At 45.3% G+C, this 26,838-nt stretch overlaps 1 protein-coding gene across 4 annotated transcripts in view; it reads right to left on the bottom strand.

Moving 5' to 3' along the window:
- Positions 1-4,420: 4,420 nt before the first annotated feature.
- LOC111836658 (arf-GAP with coiled-coil, ANK repeat and PH domain-containing protein 2-like) overlaps positions 4,421-26,838 on the bottom strand; it is a 40,179-nt gene continuing 17,761 nt past the window's right edge. Inside the window, exons 5-25 of one of the 4 annotated variants that reach the window (XM_023798134.2) lie at positions 26,031-26,089; positions 25,286-25,469; positions 23,339-23,383; positions 23,086-23,181; positions 21,173-21,247; positions 17,852-17,964; positions 17,195-17,215; positions 16,188-16,239; positions 15,770-15,870; positions 15,565-15,670; positions 13,473-13,681; positions 13,301-13,370; positions 12,497-12,591; positions 12,198-12,391; positions 11,871-11,972; positions 11,410-11,502; positions 10,728-10,942; positions 10,351-10,460; positions 9,888-9,998; positions 9,059-9,120; positions 4,421-6,346 (exon numbers count right to left, since the gene is read on the bottom strand). In XM_023798134.2, the coding sequence (XP_023653902.1) occupies positions 6,243-6,346; positions 9,059-9,120; positions 9,888-9,998; positions 10,351-10,460; positions 10,728-10,942; positions 11,410-11,502; positions 11,871-11,972; positions 12,198-12,391; positions 12,497-12,591; positions 13,301-13,370; positions 13,473-13,681; positions 15,565-15,670; positions 15,770-15,870; positions 16,188-16,239; positions 17,195-17,215; positions 17,852-17,964; positions 21,173-21,247; positions 23,086-23,181; positions 23,339-23,383; positions 25,286-25,469; positions 26,031-26,089 (2,217 nt within the window). In that variant the 3' untranslated portion in view covers positions 4,421-6,242. The remainder of the gene's footprint in view (positions 6,347-9,058; positions 9,121-9,887; positions 9,999-10,350; positions 10,461-10,727; positions 10,943-11,409; positions 11,503-11,870; positions 11,973-12,197; positions 12,392-12,496; positions 12,592-13,300; positions 13,371-13,472; positions 13,682-15,564; positions 15,671-15,769; positions 15,871-16,187; positions 16,240-17,194; positions 17,216-17,851; positions 17,965-21,172; positions 21,248-23,085; positions 23,182-23,338; positions 23,384-25,285; positions 25,470-26,030; positions 26,090-26,838) is intronic. The other 3 variants (XM_072704022.1, XM_023798136.2, XM_023798138.2) reach the window with 3 other exon arrangements.

The raw sequence follows: 26,838 nt of genomic DNA, 5'->3' as shown, positions 1-26,838 counted from the left end.
TTATTGGCTGCTACAATGTTTAAGATCTGCCTACTGACCTGGCTCATTTTCACATTGTGTGAAACTCACTAAAACATTTTCCAACAATTGGTCTATTATACCTGTTTTTCATTTTAGCATTGCATTCTGAGCCAGACATGACAAAAAGGAAAGACATTTTTATTTAAAGAGAACCACATTGCACCAGGGTTGTGAAAAGGTAATTTTTTCGAGAACATTCTTCATGATAAAAACAAAGCTGGCAAGTGTATTTATGGCAGATCTAGTTAGTCCCAACACACCTGTATAAAGTACTTTTTAATATTAAAGGTACAGTAACGAAGTTATTGTTGGATGTGTTTAGCATTATGTTGCTCAATCATTTCACAAATTCATACATTCCATCTTCATTTTCTGTTGCATTTGAAAGTGATTTGGCTTATCTGCTTTTATTAGTAACTCATCTGTCATTGAGAAAAATACACATTACAATCCCACCTTTCTCCTTAGCACTTTACACCAGTCCAGTCCAACTCTGCTTTGTCCTCCTCATACCTTGTGTAGCTATGTTTTCTCTTTTTCTTACTATAACCTGTTTTGCACATTGGTTATAATGTCTCCGTTATAATACCTCAGGTTATGAAGACCAAAGCAGCACAAATGTACTTTTCTTGAAGCAGCTAGTGAACCTGGTCCAAGATGGGGAGATACGAAGGACCACGGAGAAACATCTGCTCGCTGTTCCAGCCCTGTCCGTCAGCATCGCATACCACCAGCTCACTTGTCCATGGAGTTACGGTCTGCTGCTGAAAACCGCCGAATAGCTGCTGATGAAAGGATAGTGCAGCAGTTCGGGGAACTGCGAGCCAGCTTCAGCAGGGGTGGGAATGTGCTGGAAGCACCCAGAGAGGAATTTAGGGGCATACTTGTGTTGCCATTTTAATTTGGGGTGGCGAGGGATGTGCAGCCAGTTAGTTACATTAGTTTGACCTCATTTGCAGAGATGTGGATGCTAGCTGGTATCCTTTATTACTCTGATGGCATGGTGAACACGAGAGCTGGGTTGAGCCTGACTGTCACATCGGCAAAATGTGCGTGGTTCAGTCAAAGCTAAAGGTATCACAAGATGACAAGAAACAGCGCTAGAGAATCAATGGCGTTAATCAAATGAAAGTTGGCAGTTACCTAAGCATATCAGAGTGAAATGGACCATTTTTCCTGCTCAGACACAGTGATTCGAACACGGAAGTGGTTGCACAAAGAGGTCCTGACTGTTCAGCAAGTCAGGCCAGAAGGAGTCCGCATTGGGCCATTGGAAAGTGTCGGAAAAACCAAGAAGGTTCTTCAGGTGAACTGCTTGAGGAAACAGATGATGTGGGCTATGTCATCACAGAACCTGTTTGAGTATGAGATCTGCTACAAAACATATCTCCATGGACAGAGACAGGAACGGTTTACATACAGAGTAGCTGCCTCATTAGGTACACCTAGCTAATACCAGCTAGGACCTACTTTTGCCTACAGAATCAATTCTGGGTAGGCGAGTTGTGTTCAAAGTCATGACATATAGACTGTAGATGGAAAAGGAGAACAAGAAAATAAGTGTATGGGTGTGGGCTTCCCGCTCACAGATGGAGGCCAGACCCATGTCCTAAGCGCTTCATCGTTTGTCCAGAACGTTCAGTTGGAAACTTGTAACCTCACTTTAAGGACTGCAGCCAGTGAGTAACTTTCTACAACAAGGCCCTCCCTGTTACAGCGGAAACCCCTATGAAGAGCATGTGATTGGACACAAACCCAGTTAGCCAGCTGCTGTTGTTTGCATCTCTAGTTTGTTAGTGGAAAACCAATGGTGAGATGGTCCACTTACCAACCATCTTCTTGTCTGTCTGTAAATTGCCATTAGTCTAAAGTACAAATGCTTTAAAAACAGACTCATCCAGGTAACTTTTTAAAATCAAACCAATAAATCATTGAAATAACAAGAAACCTTTCACACTGCATTTGAAATAAATGGATTTATTAAACTGATACAATGTCCCAGTTCTACACAAAGACCAGGCTCCATAGATACAGCTCATAAAGTAGGGTAACCAAATAATCCACTTCAGGTTTTACAAACTACTTTAAAACTGAAAGGGTCCTGTCCTTGGCCAAAAAGTTCAGTTCCTCTTGTGGTTTGACCGGTTCCTTTCCTTGATCGAATGACTCATCCAGCTGATGCACATCAACATTATGGTAGTGACACATGCGTGATGATAGGAGACTGACCAATCAGCACACAGCAAGAACTCAATGCTTAACTGAAATCCAGGTCCTTTTCATTGAAATGGTAGATTACAAATCCTTTCCTAGCTCAAAGTGTCCTCCCTGACGTGGATTATCTGGTCACCCTACATAAAAACATACTGTACTAGGCTTCACTATTATTCATATCATATCCACTGCTGTACAACAGTATTTAAAACAATTTTATAGGATTCCCAATTTCTTTGTTTAGAGCAAATTGTGGTTTTGACCTTTCAGACAAGTGGAAGAGTTCCCAGCTAACAGGGGACGTTCTCAGAACTTCAGCTAACGTTATGCAAAGGTCTTCTCAAAGTGGGCAGAGAACATTCTTTCTGTAATATTATTTCTACGTTATTCATTTTACCAAAGTACCAATCCAGCCTTGGACCCAGGACTTGAAAAGTGAGAAGCACTAATGCTACCTGCTGCCCTACCATGCCATTTATTAATGTTCTACACTGTTATTCTTAGTTGTAGTAATGGAATAACATTCTGGAAACATCAAGAAAATTGGACACTTTGAATGTTTCTATTCCTCAATTATGAAGTTTGGTAAACGTTCCTAGAATGAAATATTGTTAGCTGGGTTATCTCGGGCACAATGTGAGGCTTCACAATGTGAGGCTTTCTCTAGGGATTCAAATAAATAACCTCCAAAGTCCATGTCCCCTTCCACCACACTGCCTGGTGCTCAGGATGATGAAACACTAGCTCCTGATTGTATGTTTCATACAGCGATAAAAGGCGAGCTAGTCGTCGTGTTTCTATGCTAATGCTAACACTCTACAGAAGGCTTTTGTTCTGCATGCCCAGACGTGTCCAAAATAGTCCTGGATGACACAACACAGACACACGCACTCGAAATGCTCCCGTAAAGGTTACTGCGTGGATCAGCAGGCAGCGCTGCAAAGCCAGGGCCTGACCATCTCATCTGGGCCACACATCACCCCTGCAGTATTAGGCTGCTTTACTGTACCCACGTCCCAGAAGAACCCTTAAGAGATTTAACACCATTCACTTCGGAGGAGCTCTTTAATTCAGATGTGATTCTGTGATAAATCTAGAAGCACTTCCCTAAGTACTCAAAATCCAAGATACGGGTGTAATGTTTGGATTTCCACAGCCACGAAAACACATTATAAATCCCATGGACACTCCTCACAATGATTTTTTTTATTATGATAACTGAATTATCATAATAATCTACTTCACGAATAAGTACTCTCTACGGAGTAAGTTGACTGAACTCAATGTTCAGAGTTTGTAGGCCATTGGGATTAAAAATCTAGTGAAACCTGTGAGGTTAAGCGCGGCAACTCCACGCAAAAACAAAAAGAAGCAACAGAGCACTCTGTGTGTACAGTGCTAACATATGCTGAATATACATTTCAGAACTGAATGCAAATTTCAGTCTATTCGACGACGGGGGAGGTTCAGTGTAAGCTGGGGGTTGCTACGGATGGTTGGCGTTGTACATACCACAGTGGCAGCCGTCTCCCAGGAACATGGGCTCAAGTGTGGAACAGCTGTGGACAACATGGCTGCTCGCCGGCCTCCTGTGGTGGGCCGCCCAAGCTTCCAGCCCAGGGAAGGGGCCCTTCTGCCAGAGGCGGTCTCGCTCCGCATTGGGCTGGCAGTGCTAATAGGTTCCCTGGCTGCCTCTTGCTGCAATGCCCTGGTCCAGCATTTATGGAGGGGAAAAATCCTTGGAGGGATCTCTAGGCCTCACAACGGGGAGTGAAGAGCCAGCTTCCTGCCCCATCTGTCCTTACCCAAGAACGGCAGCCATCTATGACCGTCATACTCTTGTAGGTCAGGGTGCTTCGTCATATTAACCATTATAGTGGATGTCATACCATGCATAAACAGGCAGCATATGGATGGGGAGATTTTGAGACCATTCTATAAGGCTTCCTTGTTTGCCCCTTGTTTGTATGGGTTTCCCCTTTGTAACGTCACGTTCCCTCCCACATTTCATACACCCGCAGCTGTGATTTATCGCCGTGTCGAATCTGATCACAGTGTGCGTGTCTGCCTGATGACAAACTTTCATCCCAATCAGGGCTTCCCCTGCTGCAGGCTCCAGAACCACTATGGCCCAGGTCTAGGTAAATGGTTCTAGTAAACAGAGCGAAAGATGGAATCACATATCTTTTGAGTAGCGTTTAATTTATTGGCTTTTAAAGACTTCAACAAGAGCTGCAGCCATAGGAAACCAAAATGACTGCAAGTGAGGCTCCACATGGGCTAACAGCACATTAGCAAATGACGCGACGTAAATACGAGATGCCTGTTGGCAGAGCTGGGTTGGGGTGGGGGCATCACGCAGTGGTTCTTTAACAGTTTGTGACAGTTAAATCTTCAAAGCTATGGTTTCTATGGACTCTGTTTATTCACAAGCAGGTTTTTCAGTTCCACGTAAACAAGGGTAACGTGATACACACTTTTTAATACAGAAGTACATTTTCATAACAATCAGATGTTTTTTTTTTTTGGGGGGGGGGGGGGGGAGGTGCAATAATTCCATCCATTGAATAATGTAAAACTGATTAAAAAAAGGCCTCCCAAAGAACGGAGATATCGCTTCTGACCCCACACACACACACCCGCGCGCACACACACACACACCCGCGCACACACACACACAATGCATGTATATAAAAGGCACAAAGTGAAGTAAAATATGGTCCACAGTTCAATCTACATACACAATATTTTTAGACTCAGTATTATGCAGGACAACATGGAGCAATGCAATACTGAACCAGTACCTATTATTTATTTCAGTTGTATGTTCATAGTTTGGTACAAAATTTACATGATTTACATCCCATGCCTGTGCAAAACAGACCTTGTGCACCACAGCGGTGCATGAGAATCATGGTGGGCAGGTGACCCCCCCCCAGCGACAGACCAGCGCGAAAGGCCTCTTTGGCCATGGAAAGCGACCTGCAAAAGAGGGCAGAAGATGCACAGCTTTGGTTCCAGTTTGCCACACTGGTAAGTGGTGTTTCCCATTTCAGCAGGTGGCTTTTAAGACAGAGGTTCTTAAGCACATGTTAGTGCTACTGCAGCTCCTGCAACAGGGAGAGACTGTTTACCAGTTTTACACATAAAAGGCTCAGATGCTGGGGAAAAAAATTACACAATGAATTTTACTAAATAAATTCTGCTGTCCAAAACAAAAACAAGTCCAATAAAGTGCAAAAGTATGGTGGTCTTTAAAGGATGAATACTTCATTCCAGCACACAGAGGTGTCTGTGATTCTCTGTGACAGACATGAGACAGAAAACCCTGCAGAAGAGGGACTTAAGTTTAAAGGAGGAAAAAAATGTAAAAACAACAAACGGCATATAACAAACATTATGGGCTACCGGCTTAGAAACATGAGGTGTGACAGTCACCCTACATAAAGGAAGGGACAAAGGAATATTCCAACTTATTACAAAAGCAGATTAATTGAAATATTTAAACTTTCAATAATAAAAGTGTATCTACAGCAGGTCTTTTTTTCCGTCTGAGTTGCCGATAATTTATCAAGACTGTCAAGATTAAAGGCTAATTCCAATAGTTACATTGTGCTTTAGATGAAAGAACAAGTTAAACATGTTCAAGGAAATTACAAAACTGAAACAAATTAAGGTGCAGTTTAAAAGCCATGTTAAAATCACTATGCAAAGGGGCAAATTTGGGCAAAGTCCTGTTCCACTTTTCCATTTAATTGGGGGGGAGGGAAAAGGCGTTTTTTTTCCTATGAAATTTATTTTCCCACAAAAAAAGGCATAGACCACAAGTTAAAACACACTTTACATAATATTTTAAACAAATATCTAAAATATGCTTAGTCCTCAGAGACAACTGCTGGTGCATTGGTAATAACCACAAGCACCTCCCCACATCTGTAGTGATGCTATCGTCCGGGTCTTTTCAGACCCCAATAGGCTCCGCCCCCATAACAGCATAGACGGCGTCTTCACTGCCGTTGGGAGTCGTGCTGCTGGAAGCGGTTCAGCTTATCTGGGTCATTGGAAGCCATGTGAGAGAAATCACGGAAAATGTCGTCGCAGATTTCGTCCCCTGAAACGAGAGAAGGCGCACTTTAAGGGGGGGCTGGAAAACACTCAGCCGGTGACAGAAAGCCAATGGCCTCGCGTGAAACCTGACACTAGAATCCCATGACCAGACGCATGCTGATGTGGGCCACCCAAACAACCATGCTAATACTTTAAACTCCATACACTGCTGCATGGTCCATGCATATCTATGCAGCGCATGCACACACACACTCATGGGAGTTTTACTTACACACTAATGTTCTGGGTTAAAGCAACTAGAGGAGGCAGGACCAACCAATCAGATGTCTACCTCCTCTACGATCTGATTGGTTCTCTCTGAACCAGTAATTTTTCCTTCTGCCCTCAGAACTTTTTTTGCATATGTAAACCCCCCCCCCCCCACACACACACATACACACACACACACACAAACTTTGAGCTGAAGACCTCATGGGGCAAGGATGACGATGACAACGGGGGCAGACACAAAGTGAGCAAAAGAAAGAGAGGCAGCCGTACCTGAGGAAGTGCCAAAGGGGGCCAGCAGGGGGCGGCAGCAGCATTTAGTGGTTTAGTGGAGGAGAGAGCAGAGCTAAGATCTTCACCGGCATTAAAGGAGAGTCACCGGTAAAGAGAGAGAGAGAGCTAGAGACGGCACCAGTGCACCTAGAGGGAAGTGCTCCCCTGTACCCCACATCCAGCATAAAGAGGGGCTCGGAAGACAGGAAAGAACACAGGACGCAAGCTTTCGCATTTGCAACAACAGTGTTGTATTTAAAGTGCAGGATTTATGTACAAAAATACAGATGCATTAGCCTCAGAATCCCCACATCCCCACAACCCCCCCCCCCCAAAAAAAATACATAGGAGAGAACAGAAAAGGCACAGACCCCCAGGGTCATCCCTTTTGGGAATCATATGCATAACAAACTGGAGAACCCTCAAGTGTATAGTTAACTTCAGAGAACCAGCCTGTGCAGGTATACAGCATAAACGAGCGGCTGGGATAGTACAGAACTCCTCTGCAGGACACTGAGCGTAGAACCTTATTTTAATTCATTCATGAGGCATCCAGTTCCTTATCTCACTGTTCCTCATATACCAGTCCCCGGGGACCCCCATTCCATCCACGTTTTTGCTCCCTCCCAACTCTCAGGCAACTGGGAGAGAGCAAAAACATGGACTGTCCAGTGGTTCCTGAGAACTGGTTTCAGAAACACTGCCTTAACTCACAATGTTCCTTTATTTTTAAATGTTTTTATCTTAATGTTTTTTTTATATATGTTCTGAAGCATTAAAGACAAACCAGTAAATATCTCTATAATTGAATGAATTCTATATATATTTTTTTTCTAATTCCCTACTTTATCTGCAGTCAAACAGCACAGTTGCAGTGCTGACACTGAGTTTAAGGTAAATCCACAGTGACAGACCTGTACGTGCATCTGAGCTGGCCTGCCCCCTACAGGTGACCCACAGGAAATGGGCTTTTGTACTGATGCCTCCTGACAGAGGTCTCATAGTTCCTAATAGTTATATTAACTTTCAGAATTAAAAGATGACTGAGTGCATGTGAGAAAGAGAAAGAGTTGGACTCTAGTGCTGCTGCTGGCTTTGGGAAAGACAGCAGTTGTGCGCAGGCCGGCACGTCCTGCGTAACGTGACACGTTAACGTGAGCGACATGAAACACGATGACGTCACTCCATGTGAAGACGCAATGACACTCCGTCTATGTCTATGACTAGTGCTATGCTACAGTTTCACTCCACTATGCATTCGTGTAATTCGGCACGGTTTACCCATGATGCCCTGCTGACTGTCACCACGCAAAGGAAAGCAGCCCCCTACAGGGCATGCAGGGTTAATGCGGCCCTTGGCTTTCCCATGATGCTTTAGGGCAGCCTCAGGAGTTAGAGGCCCTGATAAACCCCAGCCTCAGCTCTCCTCTGAGATGTTCACACTCGACTTCCTAGTTGGGAACTCCAGGAAAGCGCAGTAAGCCCCAGGGGAGGAGTAAGGCACTGTATTCAGGAGCATAGCTGGGTATGCAGGTCACAAGGGGTTAATACTCTTAGATAATAAAAGGCTGAAGGATGCAACTGGAATATACCACCTTAAATGACTATAGCACCCTTGTGCAATGTGTTTGAATGACACAGTGATTTTTCAATATTGTTCGCCTCTCCGAGAGGCTACAGAACATAATCCCCATTTAATGTGTTACTCTGAAATACATCTACCTGGAACCACCGGTTCAACTAAAAATGTCCACAGGGTTCCAAACTGGCAGATAATGGAGGGATTTCAGTTTTTTTTCCCCAGATTTACTGAAAGCGAAGTCAATGGGGAAAAAAATCTGAGAGAGAAGACTATATGAAGATAACTAGAGGTACAAATCACTGTGTGTATCCATTAATGGGTTAATATTTCCCACAATGCAATGCCACGACAGCGGTGTAGCCCATTGCATTAGGGTTGCAGGGACATGGTCCAGCTCTCCCTGCATTCCCTGCTGTCTGGTAGTAAATATGGCTTGGGCGTGCCTGGTGTCGACCGCATGACCTGGCCGCCATCGTCACATTATAAAAGGCTACCGTGGATGTGACACTAGCAGGTCTGGTCTGAGCCGGCCACAGTCCGCAAGGGGTTAGGCCTCTTCTAGCTGCAGGCTTATGAACTCCTGTATGCACTTCCTATACTGCATCTCCGTGTGGCTGTTGGTGGGATATTGACCTGACTGTCCGTAGGGTCCCTCCGCCTCACGCATCTCCTCGCTCATCTTGGCCAGACGCAACCTGCGGGGGAGGGGGGTGGATAGACGCATTATAAACCTCAAACGTACAAATTCCCTTGACATACAGCATTCTGAAGGACTCTCATTCCAGGCAGCTGAATTTCATGTATATATTTTTAAATATTTGTATAACTTTTCTAATACCTCGGAAAAACCCTAAATAAACTAGACATCAAAGTACAGTCAAACTCTATAATGAGAACATAAGCCGTCTCGGTGCCACATTACAATAAGTCTACCCTTATAATGGGATTATAAATGGTTTATAAGCAGGTTATTAATTAGGTCGTAACGCTTTATAAATCATTACTGGACAATTATAAACAAGTTATACCACAGTTTTCTTTTTATTAATGTGTTACTACGATTTATAAGTGTCAAAGGGAGCCTTATTGTAAAGTGGTACCGCAGTCTCCGTGTATCCCAGAATGCAAAGCTCATATCTTAAAGACTAAATGTGGCAGTGGTTACACTGAATATGTCTAGCACTTGTTGGACTGTAAATCCCTGTATGAAACTGTATTGCTGCTGGTGGCAGAAAGGCTAGGATGACTTTTACGAAGTAACACTGCCATCTGCTGGTTGGTCACTGTCATTTCAGAACAGAGCTCAGCTAAGAAAAGTATATTACATATACTGTATATTAGACAGATGTGTAGAGCCCAGGTACACTGCTAGTTCACATCCATATATCAGTAACTGCTCATCCATGTAAGGAAGAGGCTACTTATTGTTACTTAGTAATTGAGCATTTTGTGTCTAACTTACAGTGTGACAATGTCCGCGTTGGCGGCATCCACTGCGATTGAGAGGGGGCTCTTCTCATCCGTGTCCACGGCATTCTGGCTGGCTCCGCGCTTTAGGAACAGGCACACCTGGCTGGACCACAATGGACAGACACAAGATGTCATCTCACAGCAGAAAAGGGCTTGATACACTGTTACAGTATTAAGTGCATAATCTGTTACAATTACTATTAATCTATTAGTTATAAATGTGTTCTTTATAGAGCGGCAGCAAGGAGCATGTTCTAGACTGAGGAATGAAATGACAATCGACCAAACGGTTCAAGCCAGACAGTCTGACAGTGCATGATTTAATTATGAATCATTAAAATCGACCATCCTGGTCCATAAAAGCTGAGGTCACAACACAAAGCGGCATGTTGCTGTTGATCATGTTTGGGGCCTGCCCACCAGGATGTGGGGCGGGGGGGGGGGGGGGACCTTACCCGGTGTGGCCCAGGATGGTGGCATGATGGAGGGGTCCACGCCCGCGGATGTCTGGCTGGTTAACGTTGGCGGCGTTCTGGAGCAGGAACTCGCAGGTGACCAGGGACCCCTGGAATGGATGGAGGACAAGCAGATGTTGCCCTATGCGATACAATATCATCCAGGACATCCACCATTAATTAGCAGGTGTAGCAAATAACCACTGAGTGTATATACTCAGACTCTACGAAGGACTCGAGAGGTGCCCAGTGCATTGTGGGATATCCTCATAGCCTCCCTGCGCTAGATGTGTGGATGAATGGTGGATCCAAGGCGACAGGGAAGGGTCAGATCTGGTGATGGCCACGGGGAGGTGCGTATGGGGTGGGGTGCTCACCCCCTGCACAGCCTGGATGAGCGGCGTCCTGTTGTCCTCGTCGGAGTTGGCCCAGTTGACGTCGGCGCCGTAGGCCAGGGCCTCGGCCATGTCGGGAAGGCTGCACATGCGGGATGCCCAGTATAGCTGCAGGTCCGGGGAGGCCTCGCCAGGCTCCGGGAAGAGGGCACTGCCCGAGCATGGCAGCACCAGCGTCGGGGGGGCCTCCGCCGCCTCTGCAAAACGGCGTCCAGTCTGTCGGTGACATGCTTCCCGTCTCTGTAGCGCTACCGCTAATGCTAACAGTATTAATCCTACTTAGGATGTTATGACTACCGGGGGCCAATCAGATTTCAGCAGGCGCCAGTGCGCTGAACACGCCCCTGATGACTATGCTCTGTGCTATGAGCCGCTATAAGCAAATCCCTCAAACATCACAATGGGCAGTGCGGGAAATGCACTGCTGCCACTGTAAACTGTACACCCTTTAAACCCCCCCTTACGGTAACGGTGATACATGTGTAATAGTAAGAGTAAAGCAACGGTAATGCATCCATTACCAGGGCCAATGGACCAAGAAAAACAACATGTCACTATAGGGTGGGTGTCCACTGGTATAGCAATGGAATGCGATGCTCAGAAATCCTCCGACGGCGAGAAACAGCGGATTAGACTCTGCTGCCACACTGCCCACGGCTCTCACCTGCTTCACTCAGGCTGTTGGCAGAGGGCGTAGAAACCAGCATCTCACGACTCCCATTGGCGGTATTCTGGAAGCCACTATCCGTACTCCGAACTACCAGAGAGGAGGGAGGAGGGTTTGAGTAAGGGGGCCATTTAATCACCAGACTGACAAATGTGTTCTTCAGGTTTACTTCCCATTTAGCGGTGGAGCTGTCAGTCCTTTACTCTGACAAGCATTCGGACCAATGAGGATCAGGAGGCGTGTGCCGATGAATGAGTGACAGCAAATGGGAGCCAATCAAGCGGTTTAAGAGACCTCATCAGTGAAAGGTGACAAATACAGAAAGCACAGCCTCAGCTTGGAAACCAGAAGAAATCAGCAGTGCTGACCAATGACGCCCAATCGCAGAAAGAGGGGAACGATGGGGGAGGGGCAGCAGCTTAGGTGGGGGGGGGGGTGGGAGGGACTGCAGTACTTACTGTTCCGCAGCTTCGAGGACGTGTCAAAGTAGGAGAAGAGAGAGTCAAGCTCGTCAGGACAGAAGAGAGAGTCGCGCCTGGCCTCCCCACTGCCGGCTACCGCTATGCAAGGCCAGGGTTCAGGGGTCAGAGGGCCAGACGCAGAGGTTGGGTGAGGGGGATTATTAAAGATGCAGCAGGCAGGTCAAATGTATGAAGGGAAGCAGAGAGATTGATCCGCAGAGCCAGGGAGGAAAAAAGGTCTGTTAGTGTACAGGAGGAGTGGAGAGTTAGTGTCAGCAGAGGATGCGAGGCTGCTTTACCCGGTGTCACCACCAGGGGGCTCACCTGAGGCACTGGAGGCAGGCCGCAGTACGGGGGTGGCGGGGGGCGGCCGGGGGGGCAGGTGTTCCTGGCTACCGCTTAGCTGGTTTTCCTGCTTGCTGAGGGCCAAGACCTTTGACCTCAGCTCCGAGGGCGCCGGCTTGCGGACGAACCTCTTGTCGACGTACTTCGCTCGGATATAGGCTTCGATCTCTTGCCTACGGGGGACATCGGGACACTGGATGAGATGATCCAGGAGAAGCAGACACACACACACACACACACACACACACACACACACACACACACACACACTGCGGTACCTGGGGTCTCCTGGCTGGGGCTTCCTGGCTCCCAGATGCTCCCTGTGGGCCTCGTAGATCTGGTTCACCACCCTGTTCCCCAGCTCACACATCAGCTGCAGAGATGGAGTCAACCTGCTCTTAGGAGCAACATTGGCCAGCAGCCATGTGCTACACTATCATGTACAAACACCCAGGATGGAACTCTACCGAAAACCCAGCAACAATCCCTAACATCAGTCCAAAATAAAACCGACACATCCCAGCATGCACTCTGATGACTTGATTTTTGCTCAGCAAAATTACCCAGAAATAGAATGCAGGGGTTCACATAAAAGCCCCCACTTTGTGAGACTGCAAGTACGGCAAGCCATGGAAAGTCAATAATGTGCTTGTTATGTTGGACAGGTCTCCCCATGACCGATAGAATACCAACATCGTGCTTTAGCTGCTGTCCGAAAAGTGTGTATTTTGTACAGCTCTGCTTTGCCATCCCATAATCAACAGAGCGTGATGAGTGCAGTTCAGCCTTCCCTGAAGCTCAGAGCTGCTGCTCCTTTAACCTCAGACAGAGGGGGCGCTGAGGAGCAGGTTATGGGGGAACATTTGGCGACGTGTGTCTGTCAGCCAGCTAACCTACTACGCCACAGCTGGCTGTAGAGTTAGGGATCATAGATAAATTATTTTCTTTGAAATTAAGGATTTTTTTTTTTTTACCACCGTTTTTGATTACTCATAAGTTCTCTGTCGAAAGCAGTAGTTATTAGTGCATGATACACAAGGAATAGATACTATGCAGAACATTTTTAATAACGGTCAGCTAACCTTCAGTAGCTCTGGTTCCCAGCTATCCAAGGTGAGGGACCGGACCTTGGAGAAGTGAACACCCAGACTCCTAAGGGCACAGAAAACAGAATCACAGACGATCTTAGTCATGTATGTATATGTATTATGTATTTTTTTTTATATATATATCAGTGTGGTGCATGGGGGATACCTGTGTATTCCAGAACATTCTATGCAGAGCGTGATGCCGAGGTTGATGCTGGCCCAGCAGGGGTCGGCCTGGCCGCAGTCGCAGCAGATGCCGTTTCCGGGAATGGCCAGAACCCGCTGGAGCGCGCTATCGCCCTTCAGGCTGCGTTCCCGTGGCTCACCGCCGGAGTCCAGGCTACCCGTGGATGTGGACGACTTCCTGTCCAGCTTCTGCACAGAAGGATTCCAACATTGGACACATAAGGGAAATGCACGCTTGCGGCCTTGGAACATAATGTAATTCGCTCCGGCGAGCAAAGAGCCACACATATACATGCACACACACAAACGATCAGATACTCACACTGGTAATTGGAATTTATTTGCGATACACACGGAAACAAGAATTAACACATTAACAACCTGTTTCTATCAAACACAAAAGAAGACATGTAATCACCTGCAAAGAGGTACACAAATGAGATTATACTCCCATCTGCATGCACAGTACAAGGTAAGACTCCACATTTATTTCTATGGGCATAACCCTAATCCCAGCAATGACAACCTTAAACAGCCCTAATCTTAACCATAAGTAACCAAACAAACAATTTTTTGTTGTTTGATTGCAGTCACAGATTTTTTATAAAATTGAGTTACTCCTTGACAGGACCAAAAAAAAGGACCCCACAATGTCAAAATAACAGTAATATATATACATTATACAATATATATACAATGTAATTAGGGGTGCACCGATCGATCGGCCTCGATCACGTTAATTTGAGGGGATCAGAAATCGACCATATTCCCATGAGATCCACCGATCTTAGTTATATGCTTTTAACTCTTTGGGGTCGAGTATGTCGTCGACGACATCGCGTACTTTTCGCGTCTATTTCAGTTTATAAATATCTCGCTGAAATCTTAATGTATAATCATGAAAAAAACGCTGGCTAAATCCGTAATCTGTCTTCTTTTCAAAACGTCCATTGTCGGAAGTATTAAAGTTTTTTTAATTAGGTTAAATCGGCAAAAAAAGTAAACCATGTCATCTTACTTTGTTTTACCTGCATCGGGGGCGTGTAGTACCGCTCTCACCCGAAGATCGCTATTCACATTCTAAATAGCCGCATTAGCGCGTATTCAAATCGCATTCGCATGGTAATTTGATTAACAGCGCAACGGTGAAACGCGATCCAGATACATCCCCTTCAGCGCCATAAAAGGGGGTTGGGGACGTGGCCAGGTGACAATGGCTCATTCATACACATGAAAGTTGCTACATATTCAATGAAAGGAGCCAGAAATAGTTACATGAGTTAGGTTTTTCTTATTTATTTATCCAAATTAATGTTGCATCTACACCATTTAGTCATCTTCATGTAGCCAAGACTTTGGTGATCAGATATCTGGGATCAAAACAAACTGCCAGCATTGCTTACTACAGTATGTACTTTTATAATGTTTCTGCAAGTGTTCCAAACTGCATTTTGCAATGTCTATACTTTGATGTCAAATTTCAAACTTAACAAAAATCTGACATATTTACAATATATATTAAAATAAAGATGAGTGTAATGGCAAAACAAATATATAAGAAATAATTTATTTGCCATGAATTAAGTGTGATGAAATGTGTGATCATGCCCCAGTCAGTGAAAGTGTGTTTCCTACCCCTAGGCCCCAGAGGGTTAAATCAGCCTTTTCTCCCATTCCCGAGAGAGGTGCAGTGCAGGCTGCCTCCCTCCCTATTTTTTGGACAAGTGTGTCATAACAGCTATATATATATATTTTTTTTTACAAAATTAGAGAAATTAAAGTCTGGAAGAAAAAATATGATTTTGTACTTCAAACAGCAATGCTCATTTATATGTTCATTTATATTTGAGGACACTACCTCATGTTTTGTGAGTATTCATATCAATTTACTCAATAAAAATGGAAACATTGAAGTAACTGTCTTTTAGTTATGAAAGAAACAAGATCGGCAAAAAAAAATCGAGATCGGCAGGTAAGGTTGCCTAAGGATCGGTGATCGTTGATCGGCCAGAAAACTGCAATCGGTGCACCCCTAAATGTAATATATAACGTCATCTGTGTGTGTGACTGACCTCAGCATCTTCCCCCTTCTCCCTGAAGGCAGTGGCGATGCTGCTCTGGACGGCCTTGATCCAGGCCTGTCGCAGCTTCTCAGAGTCAGCCTGCATCATGCAGCTCCTGCCACGGCATGACAAACGGGCTCAGTCAGCCCTCAGGAGCAGCCCCCCCCCCCCGCTCCCTCCCCCCACACACACCGCCGTCAAGCCCTGCACTCACTTGGTCGGGGACACGACCTCGAAGCAGAACCGCCGCTCGATGTCCTCGCAGTGCTTCACTGTGCACAAGCGTAAGTCCTCCACCACCACAGTGGGGTTGTCCTTGGAGACGGGGACCAAGCTGGGTCAGCGCCGATGCCTCGCCCCCCCCCCATGCCCATACTCACCCCCCATTTACAACATCCACACTTTATATCACCTAATATACAAAATTACCAAAAGAATGCGACCAAATGAAATTCAGGTCACATGATCCAGCACCATACATAGCTTTAAAGCCTGTGGTCCACTTCATTTTGTAGACTTCATTTTAAAAGCAACATAGTTACAATTTAAATGACAACCCATAGCTGCTAGGCTGTAGTTCAGCTTTATATCCCCACTTCCCTACATGCTGGATAAAAGGCAGCCAGACCTACCTTAAATTTCTTCTGGTAAACTAGTTGATTGTTCTGAATGGAGAACCAACGCCTACATAAACACAAGCATTAATTTTCATTCCTCTCCCCAAGGACAACAATATTTCAAAGTAACAGAATCACAAAGAAAATGTTAAACGTAAAAGGATAATGGAGAATTTATACTTGTAGGATAAAGTTAGAGGAAAGGTAAACAGCTCCATTAGGTGCCGCAACACCGTGTGCTAATGTTAAGAGGTCCGCTTTATACAGGCCGTTAGTAAAATAAACTGTAATTGGTCAGAGTAGACAATATAACTGTTGATGCAGCGAATGGCCTTCGAGATTGAAGAGCTGTGACAGAAACTTCTCTCCGCAGTTACTCTGGCGCTCTGTTCAGACAGTGTGCAATGGGACCGTAATATAGCAATGAAAAGAGAGCGCAGAGTGTTTCAGTGAGACTATACTCCATCGGCACTTGTACAAAGAGCTGTTCTTCGGAGACCTCTTATGTTCATTTGATGTTCTAGCTAAAGCACTTATTTCCTCTGTGCAAAGAGTGGGAAGGTTTCACCAAAACCACCCATTTCAACAAAACCATCCGTTAATTCCATTAACTCTTATTAACGGCAATTATTGTGGGGCAATTATTAATGATGCAATGCTAACTAATATATGGAGTGTGATAGAAGAGGTGTGTTAAAGGTCATTACAAAACAATGGGCATGCAAGAGAAAATGAATATTACTAAGAGTACTGTATTTTGATTCATACATGCTTTGGTAATAGTGGGAGGAGGGGTTTAGTGATGTTACAGTGGGCCTGGCCTATGAGACTACTCGTGTTAAACATGTGACGTGATTCAGAGTGATGACTGGCTACTGCCATCACCACTCCGAGTCAAAAACCAGCCCAACCCACAATGCCAGCAGACAAAGGGTGACTGTTCTGCATCTAGGTGGGTCTGTATGGGAGGAGGGGGGGGGGGGTCAAAAACCACAGAAGTTAAAAAATATATACTGGTGTACCTGGTGTGAGTGGCTTTTTTTCTGTCGTGTGACAAATAGCAGGAAGGGCCAAAACATGAGGAGCGATTCAACACACACACACACACACACAGATGACAGACAGAAGACACAAACATGGGTCAATATGTGCACAAGCCAGTGATGAGAAGCTGCAGGAAAAAAAGAATTAAAATAAAATAGGTGAAATGGAAAAAAAAAAAAAAAAGGCTTACATCAGTCAAGTACAGCGATACACATGCAGCTAGCTGATGGTGATCTGGTTTAAGTGGATTAAATGGTTCTACACTATCACTTACTAACTTTGTGAATGGTGTTCAGGAGTCTTTACTACTGATAATGATGCTAGATGAACTTGAAGAGTCACTATCCAGCAGACATCTGCTCATTGACGGTATGGCTAAGCTAATGCTAAGAAGGGTTCCATGCGCTATCTTGTGATTGAGCTACCATTACAGGAGCTGCTTATGTTGTACGATGAGATGTTTCCAATTTCAAGGACAATCCGTTGGGTGTATGGGCCCAGATGTTGCAAAATTATGTAGGAAACATTATAGAATCACAATGGACGGCCCCCAACTTCCCCATGCCAGCCACATGAATGTGAACAGGTGAGTGGGCAATAGTGGGGCGACCCCAAAGATGCGTTCTGAAGCCTACCTGTTCCACGTTTTGAAGGCATTGCTGGCCCTTTTGAAGAGATAGCCCTCCATGGCGATACCATTGTCCGTGTCCACATTGTACTCCAGCTTGGTGTCGTCATTGGAGAAGTCCTGCCAGGAAGAACGGGCAGATGAACCAAAGCCTGTGTTGATGCCCTGCAGCCACTCAGAGGCCCCTCTTCTCACGTTTCAGAGGAGACCAGGCCAGACCCTCCGTGAACAATGTGCCATTCATTACAGTGAACCAGTTCATTAGCCAAGTGTTTGAGGCAGATCCAATCAGCCCCCCGCTGAGGTCTGATATCAATCATCCATCCATGTTCTATCAGCTTACCCCAGTCAGCATCACAGTGCTGATATTTATCAGTAGGCTGCTACAAGAACCATTTAAAAATGAAAAAAGGGACACAAAGACCATGACTAAAGATCAGGAACCGGAGAGGAAAACGAGGATGAGTCTCCCCCAGGATTGTAATTTGGCTTCGTTCTTCCCCGCAATAAACAGACCTTTGTATTAAATTATTAAGTCGTGTGCTTCCCCAATATCAAACTCTTTTGTACGCCAGTGATCCAAGGTTATTAGTGCTAAGAGTTAGCGGCACAGTGTTATTTATTAAGGGCAGTCAGCATGTGACCAAGATATGCTAACGTAGCTGGGTAAGTGAATTACACATGTAAGATAATAGCTGGGGGGGACTTTGAAAACGAGATGTGAGACACAGAGCCCGCGTGATGGCTGTGTTGAGCGCGCCCCAATAGTAACGTCCTATCAGTAAACCCCAGGCAGTCATCGGCCTCCAGCCATCAGCCCCAGGAACATGATCTAGGCCACGAGATCTACAGGATATTGCTACTCTGCTCCACTAACACCAATGTTTGTATGGTTCATCTTACCCCCTCTCTGTTTGGTTACCATATACCGTCCCCCCCTTAGACTGACGTAATCCAAACCTCCAAACCCAACCGAATCTCCTGAAGTTTCTAGAAATGGGTTATGACCAAAAGTGGCTCAACCAAAGATGGATCCAATTGTGCTTTCAGAGTGTTTGAGAAAGCCTGGTCTAAGTGTGACCATGGGTCAACTGTGAAGGTTCACATTTCTCTGCAGTGTATTTAGACAACACTGTATGGCTGATGAAGGATGCTTCTAGACATTTAGCAGCTTCTTCTCAATGGCTCAACTTTTACAAATGCAGCGCCACCACAGAAACCTCTGAAAGTCCAAATACGCAAGCTGCACAAGTGAATCCCTTGGGTCACAAAGAAAAATGTTTCATTTCAAAAACCATAAAATTTGCATCGGTTGGAACAGCCATAAAAGCCAAACATCTGCCAGAGCAGCTAAATTCTTTGATCGTTCTTTAGTTCAGAGTAAAAGCCTTCTCCATGAGCACAAAGTTCCACCACGTGGCAACATTTTGCAAAGTTCTCTGCCCCTGGGACTGTGGACATGTTTCCTGAACCGCCCTCCAGTCCGTTAGCATGTTGGCACACCTTCTACTGCCACGGCTTGTTTTGGGGAGGCTGTTTTTAATTCTGGCTAGCTAACGGGTTCCGGGCTGCGCCTCAACACTGATCGCTCCAACAGGCCCCGACAATGCTGCCCAGCCCCCACAGCCACAAAGCCACCACAGGGGTCCGTGGAGCCATAAGATCTGGGGATGTGCTCATGTCAGATATTCCTTCCATCATTCCTTAGACACCGCTCAACTTCCTACTCGCCTCCTGGTCCCCCACATGCAAAGCTCAGAAACACAGATCTTGGGAAGACAATGGCTCAAGATACAACTGTCAAAGGTCACTTGATACCTAAAAATCATGTGCTGATCCTAGACGACTTATTGTTGAAGACAAGCGCGTCTACTGCAATTATGTAAGAACAACAGCAAAAGTCCTAAATAAAACCTCTTGAGATAACTGACGAGAACATCTGCACTCACATATTCTACATTAATTCGCTGGAGATTAAAACTATGACCTCCCTCCGAACCAGGAGCCACGAGCACCTGTCAGTGAGGCTGGACACCCTCTACCCTGTACCCAGAGATGTGAAACACTTACCAGATACCACACATAGTGGAACCGGCTGAAGATCTCCATGGCTGCTGACACGCACTAGCATTAGGGTTAGCGTTAGCCCTGTGCTGTGCCTGGCTGTCACACCACTGGCCAGACTCTCACCTCCTGCGGTCAAGCCTCCGCCTGTCTGCTGGAGGAGGTGCGTACATGTCTGCTCACTTTGTGTATGCGTGTCGGGTGCCCGTGCGCGTGTGTGGACATTCGAGGGGAGGGGCTACAAAATTACCAGCCCACCCTCAGAACACCTCTCGAGCTCCAGCCTCACTGCCACTTCCTGCCCCTCCCATGAGGCCAGAGATGCAGCAAAGGTGACAAACAAGGAGGCAGATTCCAGCTACCACAACATGCAGGACTGCAGTGACACTTTCATCTGCATTAATGGGATTTTCATAATCATTCTTGACCTGAAATGCGTGAAAAAGAATCTATCCTCATTTTCACCTCTTTTAACACCAATCACTGAGAAAAGGCTACAATGATGGGTGTAGACGCCATAAAAATAAGGACACAGTTTTATTTCACATACTATCAGTAAGTTAAAGTTTCTGTTATCTTTTATGCATTTAGGTTTCGAAATTTTAGTTGCATCAACTTAGCAAAGCCTCCCTTGTAGAGCAGCAAGCTCCTGGCTCTCTCAGAGGCGCACAGGTGCAAAAAAGAGGAACTTACCTGCAGAGCGGCCTGAGAGTGCAGAGAAGAAACAGAGAGAAGCAGGTTAAACGTATACAGAGGGAATGGGACAGCAAAGGACGATGAGGAAGAGGCAGAGACAGAGGACATAAAGGCGGCAGGAGCGGTAGCATGGTTGCTATCTAACACCTCGAGATGTAACACAGGGCGGATGCAATGTGTATTTGTGAAAAGAGCTTAAGGACACCTTTACTTTCGATTCAGCCCATTTGAGACCAGTTATGCCGTCTGAAACAGATCAGGCAACAAGAGCCATCGCTTCCTGCACGTCTGAATAATACATGGTGGGGGATTAGGCAGAATTGCCCTGCGATCCAGTGTCAGTTTAACAACGGCTTGTTACCCCTCTGTGGGGAGCTGGCGGCTTATTCCAAACCCACTCTCATAACAACTAATAAATCCTGTATGGTATTTACTGCCGTTTCGGAACGTTTCATAATGGAACTTTTGTATCACGAACAAGGGAAGGCCAAGAGCAGCTGGTTGAGACCCACGTGCTCTGCAGAGGCCCTGTAATTCCGGTGATGGCCAGGAGGTGGCGGTGTTGTACCTTCTGCTGGATGGTGGAGTGTTTCTGCTCCATGTCCCGCTTCTCTTTGGCAGCATCTACAACCAGCTGGTCCAGCTTAAAAAAAATAAAAAAAACACTTAATATTTTACCCTTTTCCCCCAGATTCATCCTAAAACCACTGGGATGAAAATGCACACAGAGTTCACAGTGATTAACGTCGGTTCATATCCGTCTGTTATTCTCACCATAATCAAAGGCCCTCAAAGATTAATTATAATTGTCAAGGCAGCATTTACTGACCTAATCATTAAATGAGTCTTGCATAAGAAAGTGTCTTCAAAAAGTTCAAATCTGCATTATTGATAATCATAGTTTGAACAGTGAACCTTTTCAGTCAGATTTTCCTTTCTTGCGGCTCAACCAAACACCTTTTCATGCACCGATATCCAAAACATAGAAGTTGATCAAAACATGATCACAGGATAAAATTCTATCATCAAACTTTCACTTCCCAATACACCTCCCATTTTACAAAATTTTTAACTGTTAAAATATAAGAAAATAGAAGTGAAAGTGTCATATAAAAGCATCTTCTTGGTGCAAATAAAGCTGTTTTCTGTCCATCATAATGGAGCAAGGTCACACAGATAATAATAGCTAATAAGCTTTGGTACATCCCAGTATCACAGGTGGCAAATTATGTTTTTGCAATATAGCTTGAAAATACCTAAACACCCATTCCATCAGTCTACATCAGATCATGTGATCATAAACCTTGCATATATGAATTATAATGACTAGATCATGTCTTTTGATTAATCCACTGCGAAGCTGAGCCTAGTTCAGTTCAGACCAAACCTGCCTTCACCACAACGTACTACAAACCAGTTCAGTCCCTGATCTTGCCCTCTAACCCATAGCACATATTCCAGGTCAAACTACAGCATCCAAACACTCTTTCTCCTCATCATAAGTTCAATTTGTCTCGCTGTCAATATCCTCCTTTGATCCAGGAATTCATTTTTGTCCTCAGTATAGGACATTATGCTTTTGCTCATGTTTCTCATACTGTACATGGTACAGTCCTGCTCTCCCTTAAAAAGGACATGTGGTGACATCATGTGTCTGTGTGTGCTGTCGTCAAATTCCTCTTCCAGTCAAATCAATATTTTTATCAATTTAAAAATAAATAAATAAATCTTTCCCCTTGGATCTCAGAAGGACATTGTACAGAAAAAGGGCCTCATTTCTGTTACACTTCTGTATCAGACTGCGGCGTCGCTCCTTCCTGCCTCCCGTTCGGCCTACTGCTCTCATCTCCTCCAAATCCTCCCTGCTCAGTTTCTTCACAACCTGTGGCCCCAAGGTCTCTGACGGCAGACGCTTCATGACACACACTGACACACCTCTTCTCCTACTTCCAGCATCCGGGCCCTGGGGAATGTCAGGCCTTTCCTTTGCGTGCAACCCCCCCGGCCCCCCTGGCCCCCCCCCCCCTCCCCTCCGGGCGCTGACCTCACTTCCGCTATTTGTTCAGAGAAATAGTGACATCACGGCCCCCTTTCAAGTATGCCTCAAAAATTTTGTATAAATACAGTGCCTCCCCCAAAACAATTTCTTCCAAACAAAGCCCCACCACCACATGCAAACATGGAAAATGCTCATTTTTCCTCATGATAAACTAAACCAATTAATGTGAGCAAATTTTTATTTTTCCGATACGCAGAGGAACCAAAATGATCTACTCTAACTCCAAATCGTGAGTGTTTAAGCACTCAGTCACACTGACCTGTTTAGCTTCAGCTTTAAAAACGGATCTATCCTGACTGTAAGGAATATTTATTATGCAGGGAATGCTGCCCCATTTACTCCAGGATTCCACTGTACTGTGAGCAGACACTTGGTCCTGAAATCCTTGCAGTTCCTGGTATGGCCAGGGTGAGGCAGCCTACCTGGGCCCCCAGCTCTTTCATGAGAGGCCGGAGCTCACTGAAGAGGTCGTAGCCCTGATGGAAGAAGGTCAGGTGGGCATGCATGAAGGACAGCATCTGCAACGGGAGCACACGGTATTTCAGTCAAAATTATCTCCCCCTCCCTTTCTCCTGGCGACACACAGCAAAAGCAGCATCCATCAAATCACACACCCAACCACTGGGTGGCTCCCTACACTTAAAACACATGGGGTCTTAGCGACTGGCGACTTACCGACTTGAGAATTTCAGACCTTCTCTTGGATTGGAGGACATTTATCTGAAGAGGAAAAAACAGACAGAATGTGGGCTTAGAAACACCACTGATCTCCATCCAGCACATGGATAATCACACTGCCCAGTTGATCTACATAAAGTCCAGTCAATTCTCTCACATGATCCAATGTTTAACTATTCAACAGCCAAATAAAAACAAGCAGCCAAAACACCAATCACTGCTCTCATATTATCACTAAACTCCATTGTCAAATAAACATGAAAATAAACAACTGCAAGCAAGAGCGATGGCAGTTCAAGCACCATTTGATTTTGTGGAAAATCTTTCTTTTTGCAGTATCGCACTACTTACAGAACATGTGCAAAATCTGCAGAGGAGTTCAACTTTCATTAAATCATTTAAAGCATTAAGCATTTTCAGCATGTACCACTGTAGGCACTTCGTCTTGATATTAAGTTTCGTAACGTTTATAAATGTAGTGAAATTCAATATTAATCAGGTCCATCTGATTTCTGTAACTGAACATTACAGTGCCCCCTACTGGTACACTAATAACATTGCATACAAAACTCTGCTGAGGGGTCACAATACTCCAGGTTTCATGACATGTCATCCACTGGAAAGTCTGTCAAATTAAAAAAAAATAAGAACATGAGCTAAGTCCCCATGTGGAGTCTGTGTGAAACCCCATCCACACCACACAGGGCAGAGCTGAGCTTGTCAGACAGACAGACGGTTCGGGAACTGAGACATTTTCCACTTTCTTAACCACCATATGAACAGACCAGGCTGGCTGCTTCGGTCTATAGCGGGAGGCAGACTGTGTGCTTGGGATTACAGCTCTATTTCTGAAAATGTGAAAAAGACCACACCCATGGAAACAGGAAGGAACATGGCAGAGGGACAAAGGAAATAGAGGAACTTTTGTTCTAAAGGCAGACAATCTATGTAGAAATGTTACGCATCTAAAATCCCTGTGGTTCATAATTTACAGCTTCACTGATTCATCCTTAAGAATGATAATCTAATAAAATAATAACTTTATATTTCCTATATAGACCATAGCAAACCCTATGAAAGTATTATAGGAGTCCTTTATAGGCTGGTCATGTGTCATACTGCATTCTGCATGTGCCACAGGGTGATCGCTGAGGGGAATGCAGCACTGGCATAGAAACACATTGATCCTTCGGACCACTTCCAAGGTCAGGGGGAATCAGTTAGCATGTGACTCTGCACGCCATCCTGTTAGCAGTCTGTGTTTTTCTCACCCAAAAACTACAAACTTCAGTCGGGGATACAGATTTGTAAACTTTCTTATTCTTTCGGCAAAAGCCCTGATTAAAGTGGAAAAATGACCTCCCTGCAAGTTTCTATACATGTAATAATGATGCAATTTCCTGTAAGGCGGCACTCAGATCTTAAAGGGCCAGCGTGAGGCTACCGCTCAGCCCTGTCTAGCTGGAGCCCTTCAAAATGTTTGATTCACACAACATAAATGAGAAAAATTTATAGTAACCTGCAAGCTGTCAAAAATCATCCATAAAAAAGGAAAGTGGATGAGGGGTATAGGGCAGTCAGAGATGTGTGTGCGTCTCTGGGGGGGTGGGGTTGTATTTACTACATTGTGGGCACCAAATGTCCCCACAATGTGGTAAAACCAGTTACTTTTTAGCTTGTGGGGACATTTTTCAGGTCCCTACAACATAAACCTCAACTTCATAAAAATCTGTGACTACAATAAAAAAAAAAACAAAAACGCCGAAAGTATTTTGTTTGGTTACTTATGGTTAAAATTAGGGCTGGGTAGGGGTTTAGGTCGTCATTGTTGGGATTAGGGTTATGCCCATAGATGAATGGAGGGTCGGCAACAAAGATATGAATACAAACGTGTGTGTGTGTGTGCGCGCGAGTGTGTACGCACGCGTGCGCAGTGTCACCGACCTGCAGCACGTAGTCCAGTGCGATGTGCCGGAAGCACTTGCGTGTCGCCGTCAGCACGTTGGCCGCCTCCTCCACCTCGTGGGGTTTGTTGCGGGGGGCCTGGGCATTCTTGGCCAATGCCACCTCCTTCTCCTCGCTCACCTTGTCGAACTGCTTCTTGGCGTCCTTGAATCTGCGCAGGTCCCTGGGCGGGGTGACAAAGGGCCGCTCGTCGTGTCAGGAAAACCACCAGAAAGGGCAGGCGGCCCCCACCAGAACCCTGCATCGGCGCTCACCATAGTTACCACCATCGCGGAATCGGCGCCGACGTTACCCAGCGGCGCTAAGATTAACCCGCGGTACTAACGGTACTGACCAGGAATAGGAAGCGAATATCTGATGCATCGGAAATGCGGTTTGCCTACATTCTGCAACGGCAAACGATCGGAGGAACTGCTGTCCCTCGAGAGACACGGATTTCTGCAACGCAGGCCTTTAAGAAGGAGCTCTGAGCGACTGCTTAAAAAGCAAAAAATAAATAAAAATAAAACACGCAAACTGGCAAAGGCTTCCAGAGATTCAGCGGGTATGCAGACACTTTCTGTCCCACCGGGATGCGGCGGGTCTCTCGTAAAAGTCCGTGTAACAGTTAAAATGTAACCGCAGTGGCATCTGAACACTCCCCGACCCCCCCCCCCCCCCCAGCATGTCCGGGGGAGCGGTTAGTGCAGGAGAGATGCCCCATCAGCAGTACAGGCATACTCACTCCTTCACAAAGGTCTGGAGCTGAGACTTTATTGACCTCTGGGCCTGGTCAAATAAAATCTGTGAAGAGAAACGGAAAAACTCAGACTCGGGCAGAACGCCTGGGGGCATTTATTATTATCATTATTATTATTATTATAGAATTTCACGATTGAAAGAAGGCATTGAGAAAGAATAATCAAACATAAACATAAAACAACACACACACACACACACACACACACACACACACACACACACACACACACACACACACAAACTGACACAAGTGCATATCTATTCATTCTAACAAAAGAAATTCAAAATACATTCAAGTTCTGCCAATTTGCAGTTCATTTAAAGAGTTTTTGTTTGGTGGGGACATCCCATGGTGCTTTTCCAAAAGTTCTTCAGAAGTCAAAATCTTGGCAGGGGCGACGTAAAAGACCTTCGTAAACATAATTAGTGCTCAGGGAACGTTTCGACCCAGATAATGCAGCTATTGGGCTGAGCAGAGCTGAATCCAGCCAGCGGAGAAGAAAGTAGCAGATGAGCTCTGACTGCGGGGTCATGTTACTGAGAAGAGCCTGTTCTGTGTGTGACTAACCAGCGCATGATCCTGGCCCTGGTGAGGAGGCCATCGCAAGCCACAGTCCTGAGTCATTGTCCCGTTTCCTCAAAAGCTCGGGCCGCAACTTTAAAGTTTTTCTTCAGCAAAAAGCCAAAGGAGGGAACAAGAAAGCTGATTTTCCAGTTTAAAGTCTTATCATATGACATCTGCTTTGTGATAAAAAGGATATACGGCAATTTCCATAAAAAAAAACTTTATA

Source organism: Paramormyrops kingsleyae, chromosome 21 (genome assembly GCF_048594095.1).
Source record: "Paramormyrops kingsleyae isolate MSU_618 chromosome 21, PKINGS_0.4, whole genome shotgun sequence".
In the NCBI taxonomy this organism is placed as follows: domain Eukaryota; kingdom Metazoa; phylum Chordata; class Actinopteri; order Osteoglossiformes; family Mormyridae; genus Paramormyrops; species Paramormyrops kingsleyae.
Note: the sequence above shows the minus strand (reverse complement) of the source record. Positions and strands in the feature narration are given on the sequence as shown.